We start from the raw sequence: 14,804 nt of genomic DNA, 5'->3' as shown, positions 1-14,804 counted from the left end.
CACACACACACACACACACACACACACACGTCACCAACAGACACAGTTTCCCTGTCTCTCTTTCACCCCCTCCGTCTCCCATTATATTGTTATCATAAAGCTGCATGCAGCAAGGGAGAACTGGCAGAGAACACAAAAGGGGTTCACGCTAAGGTCTGGATTTTAAATGTTTCTATTTCAGACATTACAGTTCTGTACAGCTAGTGTAAGGGTCCATAGAGTGCAAAAGTGCATTTCAGTCCATGTTGTAGTGAGACATGCATAATGAGTCACCCTATATACCGTAGGTTACAGCTGCACCTAGTCAGTGATCTACAATAGGTGAGATAAAATGATCCCTAGGGGGAAATTCAGGTGTCATAGTAGCAACAGTAGTAAGCGTGAAACACAAGATCTGCACTGGGTTTCTGAATGTCTGAGTTAGTATGCAGTATCTATAGTTTATCAATAAATCTAAATGTGCAGTCTATCACCAGAGAATATATTAATGAATCTACGTATATATCTCACTCACTCATCCCATGGCCTAGGGGGCCGTAGGGGTGTCATGATGGATGCTTGGGCAGTCAGGGATCTCCAGCGCTCACGATCTTCTGCTGCGCGTAGCAGGGTTTGGAAGCTGCAGCCAGTCCATTCCTTGATGTTGTCCATCCAGGACTTTCTCTGCCTGCCTCTTCTCCGCTTCCCCTCCACTGTCCCCTGTAAGATGGTCTTTGACAGGGAGGTATGTCTTGTGACATGACCATACCAGGCCAGTTTGCGACGTTTTACTGTTGAGAGTAGGGGCTCCTGTTCTCCAGCATGGGTGGTGACTAACTGTCTAACATAGTCATTTGTCCGGTGTTCTTTATATGAATATGTAGCATTCTTCTATAGCACTTGCTATATATACTGTGTGTGTATATGTATTTTTTTATTGCCTTTATTGCCAATGAGTATGTGTACAGTTGGATATATGTACAGTTTGTCAACAGTGAATCAAGTGCACCAGAGTCAAAGCAGAAGTAAGCATTAATCCAAAACGACACACAGTGTCAGAGACAAAGCAGGTGTCATTAATCCTAAAGAACAGCGCTGATAGTGCAGTTCTTAATCTACAGTAGGCCTTGATTGCACGTGCATGAATCTGATGGCATTACATTACATGTTAGAATAATATAATTCCATAGCATTAACACGTGCTCATACACATACTGAAATCATATAACATTTTTGGCTTTACACTGAAAATGGGGCCCACTGAAGCCAATTGCCAGCAGGTCAGGACATTATAAATTACATAACAAACACATTAGAATATTATTCCATGGTATTAACACATGTCCATACATACTGTTACATACAAATGTTACCTTTTACACTTGAAATGGGACCCATTGTTACAGAAAGACAATGAAATAGAGCAAGATTGAGCTGAATACAATGAGTAATTTTCTGAATCCACAGAATTGCAATTTACTACAAAGATACACCAGAACTGTAAGTTATCACCCTGCTCACCTGCTCCTCACCTCCACGTAACATACACCTACAGTACTATAATATACATGTTCGGTCTCTCATACTTTACACATACATACTGTATGCTCACACATAATCCACACACAAACACTGATACCCTTCCCCACATGCATCACATAGTCTGCATCCCGAGCTGAAAGACCTTGGGTTGGTCTGATTACTATGCAAACAGGCTTATCACCTGAACATGAGTTCTGGAGCGAACAGTTGGCGCAATGCAAAAATATTCGTTTATTCAGGACAAAGATTAAAAGCAGCCCTCCTAACCCCATTGAGACTGAATGGCACCAATGATTTGTCGTAATCATTTATGACATTTCCCCAGAATAATCATTGGGGTGCGAGTGGGGTGAAAAACGTCTTTTTATTTTTTGGTTTGAAAATGTTGGGAGTTTTCCATGTGCACTCATAACAATGCGTGTAGATCATGTGTACACACATATATTTATGTGTATACGTAACTAAGGATGTCCTTACAACATTTCAACTTTGAAAATGGGCCATGTTATGGTTATAATTAGAATCAGAACAAATGAGCATACGGTTATATAGGAAATTAATGCAGGTGGGTGTTATGATTTTTCAAGTCTACTTACGGGCGCGTGCGTGCGTGTGTGTGTGTAGTATGGAAGTGTGGTACACGTCTGTTTATCTATTTGTGTGTCTCCCCTCTCATCAGATGCTGAAGGAGGTAGTAGCCAAAACACTGAAACACCATGGGCTCACTGCCGAACATAAATGCTTCAATGTCTGCAGCAAAAAACTGTTTGAAATCTCCAAATTCTACCTCAAGGTTAGTAACTTCGTTTCACACATAGGCACTAATACAGTAGCTCTGTCCTTTTATGCTGTAGTACCTGTCCTTTTATCTTCATCGAATTATCAGGGGGCTAGTGTTAGAAATTAATTCTTTTGAAACATAGCCAGGTCTGCAGCTTCAACAAATCACCACTGTGGGAGCCAATATTTGGACACCAGCGTTATTATTTAACACCAGAAAATATGTTCTATTCAACATTTCATTTTATTATAATGAAACAAATATATACAGTAGACCTACTTATTCATTTGTACTTTACTAAGTTTATTAATATTACACAAAAAAAAAAACATTATATGTGGACTGTCATGTTAAGAGAGATAGAAAAGGCGTTCTTCAGGCACAGCCTAGGGGGTAATTTGGCAATTAGTGGAAGGATAGTTTAAGGACAATGGAGCCACATGGCTTTCTTAGCGTTCGTAATGGGACTTATACTGTACTTGTGGATTGTTCATTTTTCTTAGAAGTGGAAATCACAACAGTAGCCTACCTTGGAAATACTTGCCATTGTTCAATAAATGTATTAACATAATCGCTGGAATGGATGAACTTTTTCAAGAACCTTTACAGACACTCAAATCAAATGTTGAGGAACCAAAACTAAAGAATTTTACTCTTATGTACTTGTATAAGATTTTTTAATAAGAATCTTCAATCTTGAAGACCACATGGCTAGCTAGCTAAGCTATTTTAGCACCTACAACCAAGGTTTTTGTCAGAACAAACTAACATAACGTTGCTCCTTAAATTGTAATTGTTAAGTTGCTGCCGTGTGGGTTTTTCTTATGGTTTTGTTTAGGTTTTTCTTTGCAATAATCCTGGAAAAATGTAACAGTTTTGTGTCAACAGTACTTGTTGACACACACAAACGTACAGAACCTTATTGTGACTGCCTTTCATTTTGTTTTCCACATGTGTTCTCTATGTGTTTGTAATAAAATGAGGTCCAGCTTTAAAGGTCAATATTGAGAATTTTCTCCTCTCCTCTTTTGATTGTTCCAGGACTTGAAGACATCTCGGGGACTGCATGAGGAGATGAAGAAGGCAGCCAGCATTAACGCAAAACAGGTAACATACAGTATTGTCCATGATAGCGTCCAGCTTCCTCGTTATACGCACCTCCGCCACCTTCTTCACTGCGTCCAGGGTAACACCTATTACCAACACATTTTGCTAGTCTAGGATGGCTCAGGGTAGAAGACGGGGTTAAGCAATTAAAAATGAGATTGACTTTCAAGATAGTCAAAGGGGCTCTGCCCTCAATACCCTCATATCTGACTAACTACATCAAAAAAGTGAGCGACAGCCACAATACTAGAGGGAGCGTTACCACCCACCTATAGAACAAACATGGGTAAATTCTCTTTCTACTGCACTGCCACCAAAGTGCGGAATGCCCTGACACAATCCCTTAAAAATGTGGATCGCTGGCTTCCTGCAGAACAGGCCTGAAAATCCATCTTTAAGGGGGTAAATCTCACTTTTCCCATAGAATAAGATGGCATTAACTGCCTACCCCCCCCCCCCTTTTCTACTCTGTATAGTGTTTTATATTTGTTGATGACATTGTATTTTTTAATTGAATACATGGGACCACAATGGAAACATTCCCCAGGACTTTTTTGTGTTCTCCTTTTAGCCCAAATATATGACCCTGTGCTGTTTGCATTTCTGTCTAATTAAGTATTCAATCGATCAAAACCCCAACGACAGAGCCAGCTTTCCTAACCAGCCTGTTCAGGTTGCTCTACTCTATAATTTAATATGAGTTCTCAAATTTGGATATCACTTAACCTGCCCATCCCTAGTATTTGCGATCGTCCAGGCGGTGCAGGGGTCCACCACTGTGGAGACTGGGGTTCGATTTCTCCACGGTGCCTCGTGCTTGTCCTGATGCTCCAAGTAACAGAATTGGCTGCGTTTATGGGTGGGAAACCTGCCAGGGATTGGGTTCTTGAATTGGGAGGGACAGCCTGTTGTTCCACACGTGTTACACCCTGAAACTCCTGACTGTCAGGTAAAAAAAAAGTGGCTAGTGACTCCATCTGTTACAGAGAAGACATGTGGTTGTCTTCTACACCCTCACCAAACCAACAGTGCGGGTTACTTATATTCGCAGTGACAGGGACCATGTAGTATAGTTAATTGTTCAAGGGCAATTGGCATAACCGTATGTGTATATGTGGTATTCATGCATATATGTTATTCCAAAAATCCTTGACATTCAAAGATGATCGACTCTCCCTAGTTAATAATAAGTCTTGGATATTTGTCACACAACCATAAATAAACTATACAGACAGATTATGAATATATTGTAGGTATTAAAGGTATACATCTATTTCATATAGACTGAACTGTTTTATGCCAAATGACATGGCTGATATAAGCTTTTGATTATTATCTCTCCTCTTGTTCTAGGTCATTGACTGGGAGTTGGAAAAGGCCTCAAGTAAGTGATGAGAAGAAAGAGATGACAGCAAATGCTGGCCTTTTGATAAAGAATCTAAGAAAGTCACCGCAGTAGCGCTGTGCGTCTGGATGCTGTGTCATTTGCCATTCTCTTTTCCACATTCATTATCTTGTTCTTGCAGACATGTTTTGTTTTCGGGGTTGAAGGAGAATCCATCTTTGTTCTCAGGTAACATGGATTGAGAACTTTATATCAGTTGACTGAGTGTTTACACATCACATGGGCTGTTATAATTGTAGTGCTGACAGTTCTGAACCGGGCAAATTAGTCTGTGAGTCCACAAAGATGGTCTCACCGTTGTTCATGTATTGTTAGCAGCCATGAAACATGCCTTCTCATAGCATCATCAACTTGGGATTCTGAACATACAGAATGTGTTGAAAATCTGCATTCTTCTTAAAACTCTGATTAGTGGTGAATGATTAGACTAAGCATGATTTAATTAACTTTAATACTTTATTTGATTCCTTGTGTTTGTGTTTGCCTCTCTTGTGCCATGTATTGTATTGGTGTCTGTGTGTTTTGACTTGTGTCCAAACACTGTAATATCTTGCCAACCAGTTGAAGCGTGCCATGAAACATAAGCCAAAGTGTTCAACAGAGCTGTAGGGGATAAACTAAAAGAAATCCATACTTGGCACAATCTGTACTGGTTGTGTGTGACAACAAGGACACAGTCTGTACTGGTTCTTTGACAACAAGGATACAGATAATGTTCGCTGGCACACCTTTTCGTTTTATTTTCCGATGCATTTCAGTCCTTTCTTTTTTATTTAATTCTTAATACTCTTCTTTTACTAAACTTTAAACTTTTACGTTTTCGAACCCTGAAATGATTTTAAAATGTAAATGTATTTAACATCATTATAAGAGTTTGTTTTACTGTTTGTAACAATAAATGTTTTTGGGATCTTATGAAAGAAGAATGTAGATTTGTGAAGTGTGTGTGTGTGTGTGTGTGTGTGTGTGTGTGTGTGTGTGTGTGTGTGTGTGTGTGTGTGTGTGTGTGTGTGTGTGTGTGTGTGTGTGTGTGTGTGTGTGTGTGTGTGTGTGTGTGTGTGTGTGTGTGTGTGGGGGACAGGGAGACAGAGAGAGAGAATGTCAGTGGGTTGGCAGTATTTGGTATCTCTTAAGAACTATGTATAACATATAACTGATAAGATGTAAATGTTCCTTGTTCTTATCCGGACAAAGCAACAGGCCATCCAACACAGTATGGTGCTCATAACTCATTGACAACTACCATCAATTAACTCTAATTTGTCCTTGGTACAGACTGATAATGTGAGGAACCCTGCCTAGCTGTCTGAGTGTGCTGACAAGATGTGATACTTAAAGCTAGTGAGATGCTAGAGTATATTGTAGAATTATTGGATGCAGAGACTGAGTGATGCACTAATATCCTGGCATTGTGGCTTTTCTGAAACTAGTCTCCAGGCCTCTATAAAGTATCCTATAGAGCACCGAAGTCTGACGTAATTTACGCATCCTACCTGGGTCGCGGTTTTCCACCCCCATTCTGAATTCCCATAGACGTCTTTAATATCGCGTCAAATAAGAACTGTGTTACAAAGATAAATAAATGATCCCAGCGATTTGACTTTTATGGATATAAAGTGTTAACTGACGGTGAGAAACCGCTAATGTTACTTCTGCCGAATTAGTTATGTTTTCGCCAGAAACAGACTGTATCAAATATGAGTGACTGACTATCATAAACGCTACAGAGCCACCTCCCTGACAATTTCGCCGAGACAGTTTGTTTATTTTTGGACCACAATTCTTATATGAGACGATTCTAAGATGATTCTCCATAGCTAAATTACTTTATGACCCAGGGGATGAACGAGTGACGTCAGGACTTCTGTACTCTATAGCACAGGTTTTCAAAGTGGGGGCTGCCAGGGGGGGCAATTGGAAACAAAAAATAACATAAAGATCACACACACACATATATATATATATATGTGTGTGTGTGTGTATATGTATGTGTGTATATATATGTATGTATGTATGTATGTATGTATGTGTGTATGTGTATGTGTATGTGTATGTGTGTGTGTGTGTGTGTGTGTGTGTGTGTGTGTGTGTGTGTGTGTGTGTGTGTGATCCAGCCTCTTCTTAAGGGACGTGTCTGGCTGCGTGTGCAGTTGAGTTATTTATTAATTTTTCCATCTCATGGGATTCATACATGTTGAGAAGTGAGTGTAGATTACAGCTGTGTTGTCCTGTCTCGGTGGCAAAACACTCAGCAGAATGTCCCTGAAGGGATGATTATCACAATGATTGTAGGTACTTTGTGTAACTTTAACAGAACAAAACAAATTAAAACATCTGAACAAACCTTGACAACTTTAAATGCAAACTTTGACAACCTTAAATGGCCCACAACTTCTTAGGCTACTTAATATGCACAGCCAGATATCCAATAATAGATATCACTGGTTTGTCCTTTGTATAAAGTGATAAAGGCAAAATATTGTCAGTGGTCCATAGATACCTCTGTTATCTCAAAAAGGAATAGTTCTTTTTGTTTTCTAGGCGCACATTTTGACATTTTACTATAGATTATTAATGGTTTGGCTTGGTCTTGGACAAAACAAGGCAATGTCAGCTTTCAGTTATACAATGATCCAGAGGAACCAAGAACAATAAATTAAGGATGAAGATACATGTTGAATGAAAGCAGTGAAAGACTAAATTAGAGAGGAAGAGGGAAGAGCATTATGTAGGGGTGAACTTGGCTACCATCTCATATTCTGATCTTGGACAGCCTTTTTTTTTTTCGCTTTTCACTATAGTACTTTCACGACTTTCTTCTTTCTTATTAAGTGTGCCTGCCGTGCCAATGGCAAAACACTTGTAATCCGCCATACTTAATAATCATCATCAGTGTTGGGCAAGTTACTCAAAAACAGTAATATATTACCTAATACTAGTTACTTGTTTAAAAAGTAATTCTATTACTTTACATATTACTCCCTGACAAAAGTAACAAGTTACTTGTTACTTTACTTTTTTTTCTCTGCCCCAATAATTACATACTTTCTCCCCATAAGTCTTACTTTGCATTTTCCACATTAGCAGTCGTTTATACTTTTTTTTCCCTTTTCTGCAGCCTACCGGTACATTTTAAAATCCTCATTTTTTATTTAACTCCGAAAAGTAATCTTTGTTTACGCTGACGTTAAAGGAGTAGTTCACCCAAAAAATAATTGCTTAGTGTCTAACAATTACACACCCCATGAAGCGTTGAATTCATGGAGATTCTTTTTTTTTTATTGCATTCCTAATCCATTAATTTGATGACCAGCGGAAAGATGCTAATGTATTCGGTAGGAGACTCAAAGCGTGCGGGTTTGCGATTCAATTTATTGCCGTTACCACATACGCCCCAAAAAATCTTGACTTTCAATGGGGGGTGGATCAATCCCCTCCGAATGACTTACACATGATCTCAGGGGTGATGTGACAATCTAATTGGCTTGTAAAATTTGTGGGAGGGGCCTATTTCTTTAAAAAAAAAAAACGCAGGATCCGATCAGCACCAAATTTGAATATGTTGAACATGTTTTGCACGGCCTCTAACAGAACGTCTCCCGGCGGATTCCTTGGGTCCCGATGGGCATAGGTATGATCGAGGCAACCACACTTGCAATTTCCCAGAATTGCACCTTTCTAGTTTACCCCCTTTTCTCCCTAGTTTGTTCGTATGCCAATTAATTCCAACCCGCACACATTTATGTGTGTTGTCAATGCTGTTGAATCTTACTGTCTCACCTGCAGTGAGGAGCCCCCAACGGGAGGATGTAGAGCCTTCGGCCTACTCCTCCCACCCAACACTGCACTGCCAGTGCAAAAAAAACATAATAGCCCTTGGCAGATTTGGTCTGGACCGGCACGGTTGGATTAGAGTAAATAGCTACAATTAACAACTATCCGACTATTTTGAGGCAATCATATACTACACGCACGCACGTGCACGCACACGCATGCGTGTGTGTTTGCCTGTCTGTCCGTCCGCCCGCCCCCTGTCAAGGATGCAGAGTGAGCATGACAATATTCCAGTGCTCCCGAAAATGTACTACTGCACGTTGGCTTACAAGTGGTGGTTTTTCAAGAGAATGTATTTGAAAGTGTGCTTCCCACACACATGGGATCGTTGCACTGTGTAAACATGCTCTGTTGCGATGTGCCAGTGCTGCTGTCTTAATCGCGTCCCCCCCAGACCAGTTCATCTGTTACAAAAGTCATCTGTTGATGAAGTAACGCTATTATTGTTATGTTGTATCCACACAACCATGAAATCGGCAAACATCTCTTTAAAAATATTCAACTGGGGAAAAGGTTCTGATAAAAGCAGAACATAATATAAAGACAAGTAAGACGCGCGAACGCTGGAAGCGAACGCAGATTGACTGTGGCTGCTATATTTCAACCACACTGTAGTAGTGCACTCTGCCGCACTCTGGCGGCTGTATACAGGCAGTGCAGCTGCTGGCATTTCAGCACGGAGTTTCGAGTCACATGGGGGCGCGAGCCAATGAGAGCGTGAACACAGACGGACAGAGACACACACACACAACCCAAGCACGGTGACATAGTAAGCTCCACTTGGTCTCCTTCCGCGTTCGCAATAACATCACTTTGTGTCGTTTGAAATGACACAAAATGTGCACCACTCTCTCATTGCTCCCTTAATCTTAGAGGTTTTAATGGTTAAGATTAAGAACATGAACACGTCTCAATCAAAGCTAGAGAAAATAAAGCCAAGACTGAGGTCATGTTTGTCAGAATTACAATAAAATAAAAAAACAATTTAAATCTGAAATCTCAAAACAGCACTGGTGACTTAAAGTAATACTAGGTAACGTTTTCAACAAAACTAAAGTTAAATTGTATATCTTTTGCGAGTGGCAAAAGTTTCACAACACCCACTCCGTGAATTTCACCCCCGGAAGCCTTTTATTTATATATTTTCTATTGAACGTGTACGGGGGGGACTTTCCCGGGAAAATGACGTTCCTGGCCAACGTCATGACGTCGTGGCCGACGTCCTCAGGAACTACCGCAACGGTTTCCTGTTTGGCCAGGAACTACCGCGCTATTAACAAAAAGGAACCTCACGCTGATTTTAAGATAATGTAGGATTGGGAGATCGAAAAAGAACAGAAAAAGAAAGCACAGCTCATGGTAACTAATGCTCCACTGGCTAAGAGAAACGATCCGTAGATAGTATAAAACAATTAAAAGATCGCTTTTTGAAACGCTTCCGGCTTCCGGTGAAAACGAATGGAATTCTGGGTAATCGAGGACTAGGGAAATTGTATGCAGTGACGGTAGTGACCAGCAGAGGTTGCTAAAAATCGTTATTTGTGATTTTGCATTGTACAACTTTAACATAGCCTTCAGCTTTTTAGTTTCAAAAAGCATTCTGCTTTGAAGCTAGCGATTTCTCCAGAATCTTTGCGGCACAAACATATAACTGTATTGTTAATACCTGGAGAAGTGCTGTGTTGAAAGAAGAAGGTGAAGAGATGGGGGATACAGTACCTTCTCTGACAGAATGCAGTGTCAATACATTCTGTAAAACAGTCATTAGAGAAGAAAGCATATAAGGAAGAAGGCATCTGGAATGGACTTCACATATCACATTATTTCACCTTCAATGAATGTTTTGGTGACAACATTGCTGTTGTGGTATAATATATAACTAAACTGAGGCAGTTTGTGAATGTCATTGTGGCTTATTTTTTTTGTTCCGCAAAAAATGCCAAAACATCAAATTCAACACCTAACTTTTTTTGTGATGACTAAGAGTTTCCAACAACAACACATTAATATTGAAGAGCAACGATCAGATGTATATAATTGTCACTGCACCTGCAGACTTGGAACCATCTGTTCCCAAACCCCCTGGGAGATGTTCCTTAACACATTCTTCCAAAGCACTGTCACCTATCCTAAGACAGCCCACTAACACCATATCCCTGGACACCTACACAATCCCCGTATTCCTCCTCACCACCCGCAGTAGATCTTTGTTCTGCTGCTGTCACTGTATATTATCATAATATGTGTTACACTCTCATCAACTTTCCAACAAATATCTGTTCAAGGATTGTGTGTGTGTGTGTGTGTGTGTGTGTGTGTGTGTGTGTGTGTGTGTGTGTGTGTGTGTGTGTGTGTGTGTGTGTGTGTGTGTGTGTGTGTGTGTGTGTGTGTGTGTGTGTGTGTGTGTGTGTGTGTGTGTGTGTGTGTGTGTGTGTGCGTGCGCGTTATATATTGTATATATATTGTAAGTTCACTCACCCTTTCCCCATCTGGCAAGATTCAAATATACGAGTACAATATTTAGTATATGTAACACCATGGTGCAGAAACCTATCAAATCAACATGTGTCAGCCAACCAGGATGATGCTCCCCTATATAGGCCAAGTGGGTGCATGCTCGAATTTTGTCCTCCCAAAGAACCACATTTCAGACATATAACTCTGCAGACTCAGTCCCCATTTTCCGCTGTAGTCTGAAAGCTCATTCTTTAGACTCTACCTCACCCCCTAGCACTCATTCCTTGTATCTGCTCTGCCGACTCATAGAAATAATGGAGGAGGCATGGCCTAAAGGGCCGTCCACACCAAGAATGAATGAAACTATAACCATAACTATAAATATGTCATTTTAAAAATCAAGTTAACACCCCGACTATAACTTCAAAGATGGCGAACGTATACAATAGAACTCCATTCGCATATGGCCATGTACAACAACACGACGTCAGCAGTTTCTGACGACATCAGGGATCCATGACTCACTATGACTCAGCCATAACCATATGAGTTCCCAATGCAGCTATGCCCAAATATGGAGTGTGTTGTCTAAACTAAATGTGGCGTCATGGCATCAGCCGCAAACAAATCAGTCAACTCCATATATGGGCACAAAAGGGAGCACGCCCATATATGGGCATATACTGATGACATCAGAGATCTCCATATATGGGCATAAAGGGATAAGGGCTGACAGAGACAGAGATCTCAATATATGGGCATAAAAGGGACAGGAACTGACAGATACAGAGATCTCCATATATGGGCATATCAGTCGGATCGGTGGTGCAACGTACAGTAGGCGTGAGGGCCGCATAGCGGCCCGAACCTCTAGTGTGTAAACTTGCCACCATAGGAACAGTGATTACATAACCTTCAAAACAAGCCACAGCTTAACTGTGTGCATGTGCACATACAGTACGTGTGTATAAGTGCTAGGTATGTTAACGTTTATAGATATATGTTTGTGTTAATCAGACGTGGGTAGCCCGAACGGTGTCTCTTTGTCTGTCTCTCTCTGATGATAGCATAACAGTCGATGCTGTCATGTGGTGATGGATTATGCAAACTGAATGTCTGCCGCTCTCTAGCCATCTTTTCCTCTCTCTTTCTCCATCTCTACCTCTGCCATGTTGCGATCGTCATTAGTGTTCAACAATATGATTAATACTTAACAAGAATGATGTTGGAGCAACTATGAGATATGCTAAGGAATATATATTTTCATAGATTATCAACTATGATGTGCAATGTGAATTTCACTCCTTCTGGCTTGAGGTGAACGGACACGAGCATTGTAACTGGCCAGTGTAGATCCCATGCACTGGACGGACAGCTTGAACCAGATCGGCATGGACATGTATGGACAGTATGCCATTAGCCTGGGAGGGATATGGTGTGTCTGAAGTTATTATGGTAATTCACAAAACTTTTCTGAGGACAGACAGACAGACAGACAGACAGACAGACAGACAGACGAGCGAACGCAAGATCCTCCGCCCTCCTGGTGGAGATAACAAGTAATCTAGACACTCTCCTCACTCTCTCCTCTTTTATTATCTAATGATAGACTAGAAGACAAATTACTTCCTCAGCAACAACACACACAAACACGCACACACTGGGAGACATGCTTCCTCACAATTAGGGCAGAACACAAATGACATGACAACGGAACAGATACTCATATCCTCATATTGTCGCCTGTCTTCTTGTTAGCTCTGTAACCTCCCACAAACATTTCCTTATATTGCCTCTCACTCTCACTTTCTTTACACAACACACACACACACACACACACACACACACACACACACACACACACACACACACACACACACACACACACACACACACACACACAGAGAGTACACAGCTGCTATCTGTAATGGGAACCTGATCATGAACTAAAATAGAGGAGGGTTGGGATGCCTGGTGTTATCCAGTTAGTGTACTGGCTGACTACAGTATTGTGAGTAGTGAGGACCGTTATGAATCCAACTCCCACTGTATGGCATGTCTCCCCTCTCTGCCCCTGGTTTCTTGTCTTTCTTCACTCTCCTATCTAAAAAAAACAACTACTTTAAAATAGTAGGGGTGAGGAAGTGTGTGTATGACAGTAAATTATTACAGTAAGTAGTTAACTACCAAGCTATTATTAGTAAGTAATAATGCAGTCATGTGCGCGGAGTGCGCGCACACTCACAGACACACACATTCAAACGCACGCACGCACACACACACACACACAAAGGTTATTCTTGCGTTTCCTCTTCTGTCCCTGAGAACTGGACATCGTGAAGACAATGTGCTTGCATTCATACCATTGTGTGCCTCTGGGACATGGCATGCTATCAAATGATGACAGGAACTGATGATGGAATAATTGATGTATCAGGATATTCAATGACATTGAAGTTCAAATGAACATCCTGTTGTGACAAGACGACTTGCACTCAGAGGATTCTCATCACAGAACATGACATCAAGGGGAGGGACATTAATGAAGCCCCTCTGAGGAGCTGAAACATCAGCTGTTTTAACAAAATGGAATAAATAAAAAGGGTTGTAGAGGAACGGCTTCCCCCCCCCGTGGACACATACACAGTACAATCATGAGAGTTAATTTATACCCATTTGCAACTCAGAGAGAGCCACATGGCTACGGGTCCGAATGGTTCCATTTGTGCGCTCTGAGAGTTAAAGTTACTGGATTCTGTGAGTGCCTGGCATGGTGAAGGGGAAGAATAAACATTTTCACCAAGCTATACTGTAGATTCTGGGGCATGGGTTCCCCAATCCCAAACACTGGGTTGGACCCATCTTTGGGTCGCGGACCCATTTAAAAAAAATTTAATAAAAAAAAAAGTTTATTTAGCTAATTGAAAATAGCCAATAGGTCATAGCCGCTCACAATTCTTTTAGATCGGCTATATCTTTTTTTGTAAGTTTGGGTCTCAGGGAGATAAATTTGGATTTTGGGTCTCGAGCTGAAAAGTTTGGGAACCACTGTTCTAGGGAGGATGCTGCTTTCTAAGTGCTTCAGGAGTCACCAATTGACATGTAAACATTCAGCGCTTCCTGAATCTAGCTGTACGTAAATGTGTATCCATGCTGGATAAATACATTCACTGCCAGGGGCTTTAATGCTGGCAGGTAGCTTCTGCCAGCATTTTCAAGCATTCTGACAATTTTTTCAAGAACCACAGAATATTTATCTCCAGTATGATCCCCTGATGGTTGCTAATCACGGAGGAAATCACTGTGCTTCCGTGAAAAAAAAAATGTCATTGTGACCTCCCGTTCTCTTTTTATACCCAGCTGTTTGCATGTTTCGCCAAAAATACATAGTAAAAAAAAAAATTAGACAGGAGCCGAGATACAGGATTTTAAAGTAATAAGTTAACCAGGAAGTGAATGGAGCAGTAAATCTTCGGATCACGTTATCGTGGGTTCTGGACGTTCCCCCCCCCCCCCAATTTTATTTTAATAATAATAATCGGTTAACGGCTGGAGCCTGGATTTGAAAAGACGGATATATACGTCCTTGACATGAGAAAAACGGCTGTATTTAACTTAGTAGGTGAGTTTTGTATACAGTATACTGTAGTTTATTGAGGACTTGTGGTAGTGGTAACTTGGCTAACCATACTGGTGAGA

General features: G+C 40.9%; 1 protein-coding gene across 2 annotated transcripts in view; it reads left to right on the top strand.

Moving 5' to 3' along the window:
- Window positions 1-5,722, top strand: part of mtbp (MDM2 binding protein) — a 47,714-nt gene extending 41,992 nt beyond the window's left edge. For both annotated transcript variants that reach the window (XM_080427029.1, XM_080427028.1), the window contains exons 21-23: window positions 2,201-2,314; window positions 3,344-3,409; window positions 4,763-5,722. In XM_080427029.1, coding sequence (XP_080283155.1) covers window positions 2,201-2,314; window positions 3,344-3,409; window positions 4,763-4,801 — 219 coding nt within the window. In that variant the 3' untranslated portion in view covers window positions 4,802-5,722. The remainder of the gene's footprint in view (window positions 1-2,200; window positions 2,315-3,343; window positions 3,410-4,762) is intronic.
- Window positions 5,723-14,804: the final 9,082 nt, after the last annotated feature.

The sequence above is a fragment of the Gymnoscopelus braueri genome (genome assembly GCF_963280865.1).
Source record: "Gymnoscopelus braueri genome assembly, chromosome: 4".
NCBI classification, from domain to species: Eukaryota; Metazoa; Chordata; class Actinopteri; order Myctophiformes; family Myctophidae; genus Gymnoscopelus; species Gymnoscopelus braueri.
Note: the sequence above shows the minus strand (reverse complement) of the source record. Positions and strands in the feature narration are given on the sequence as shown.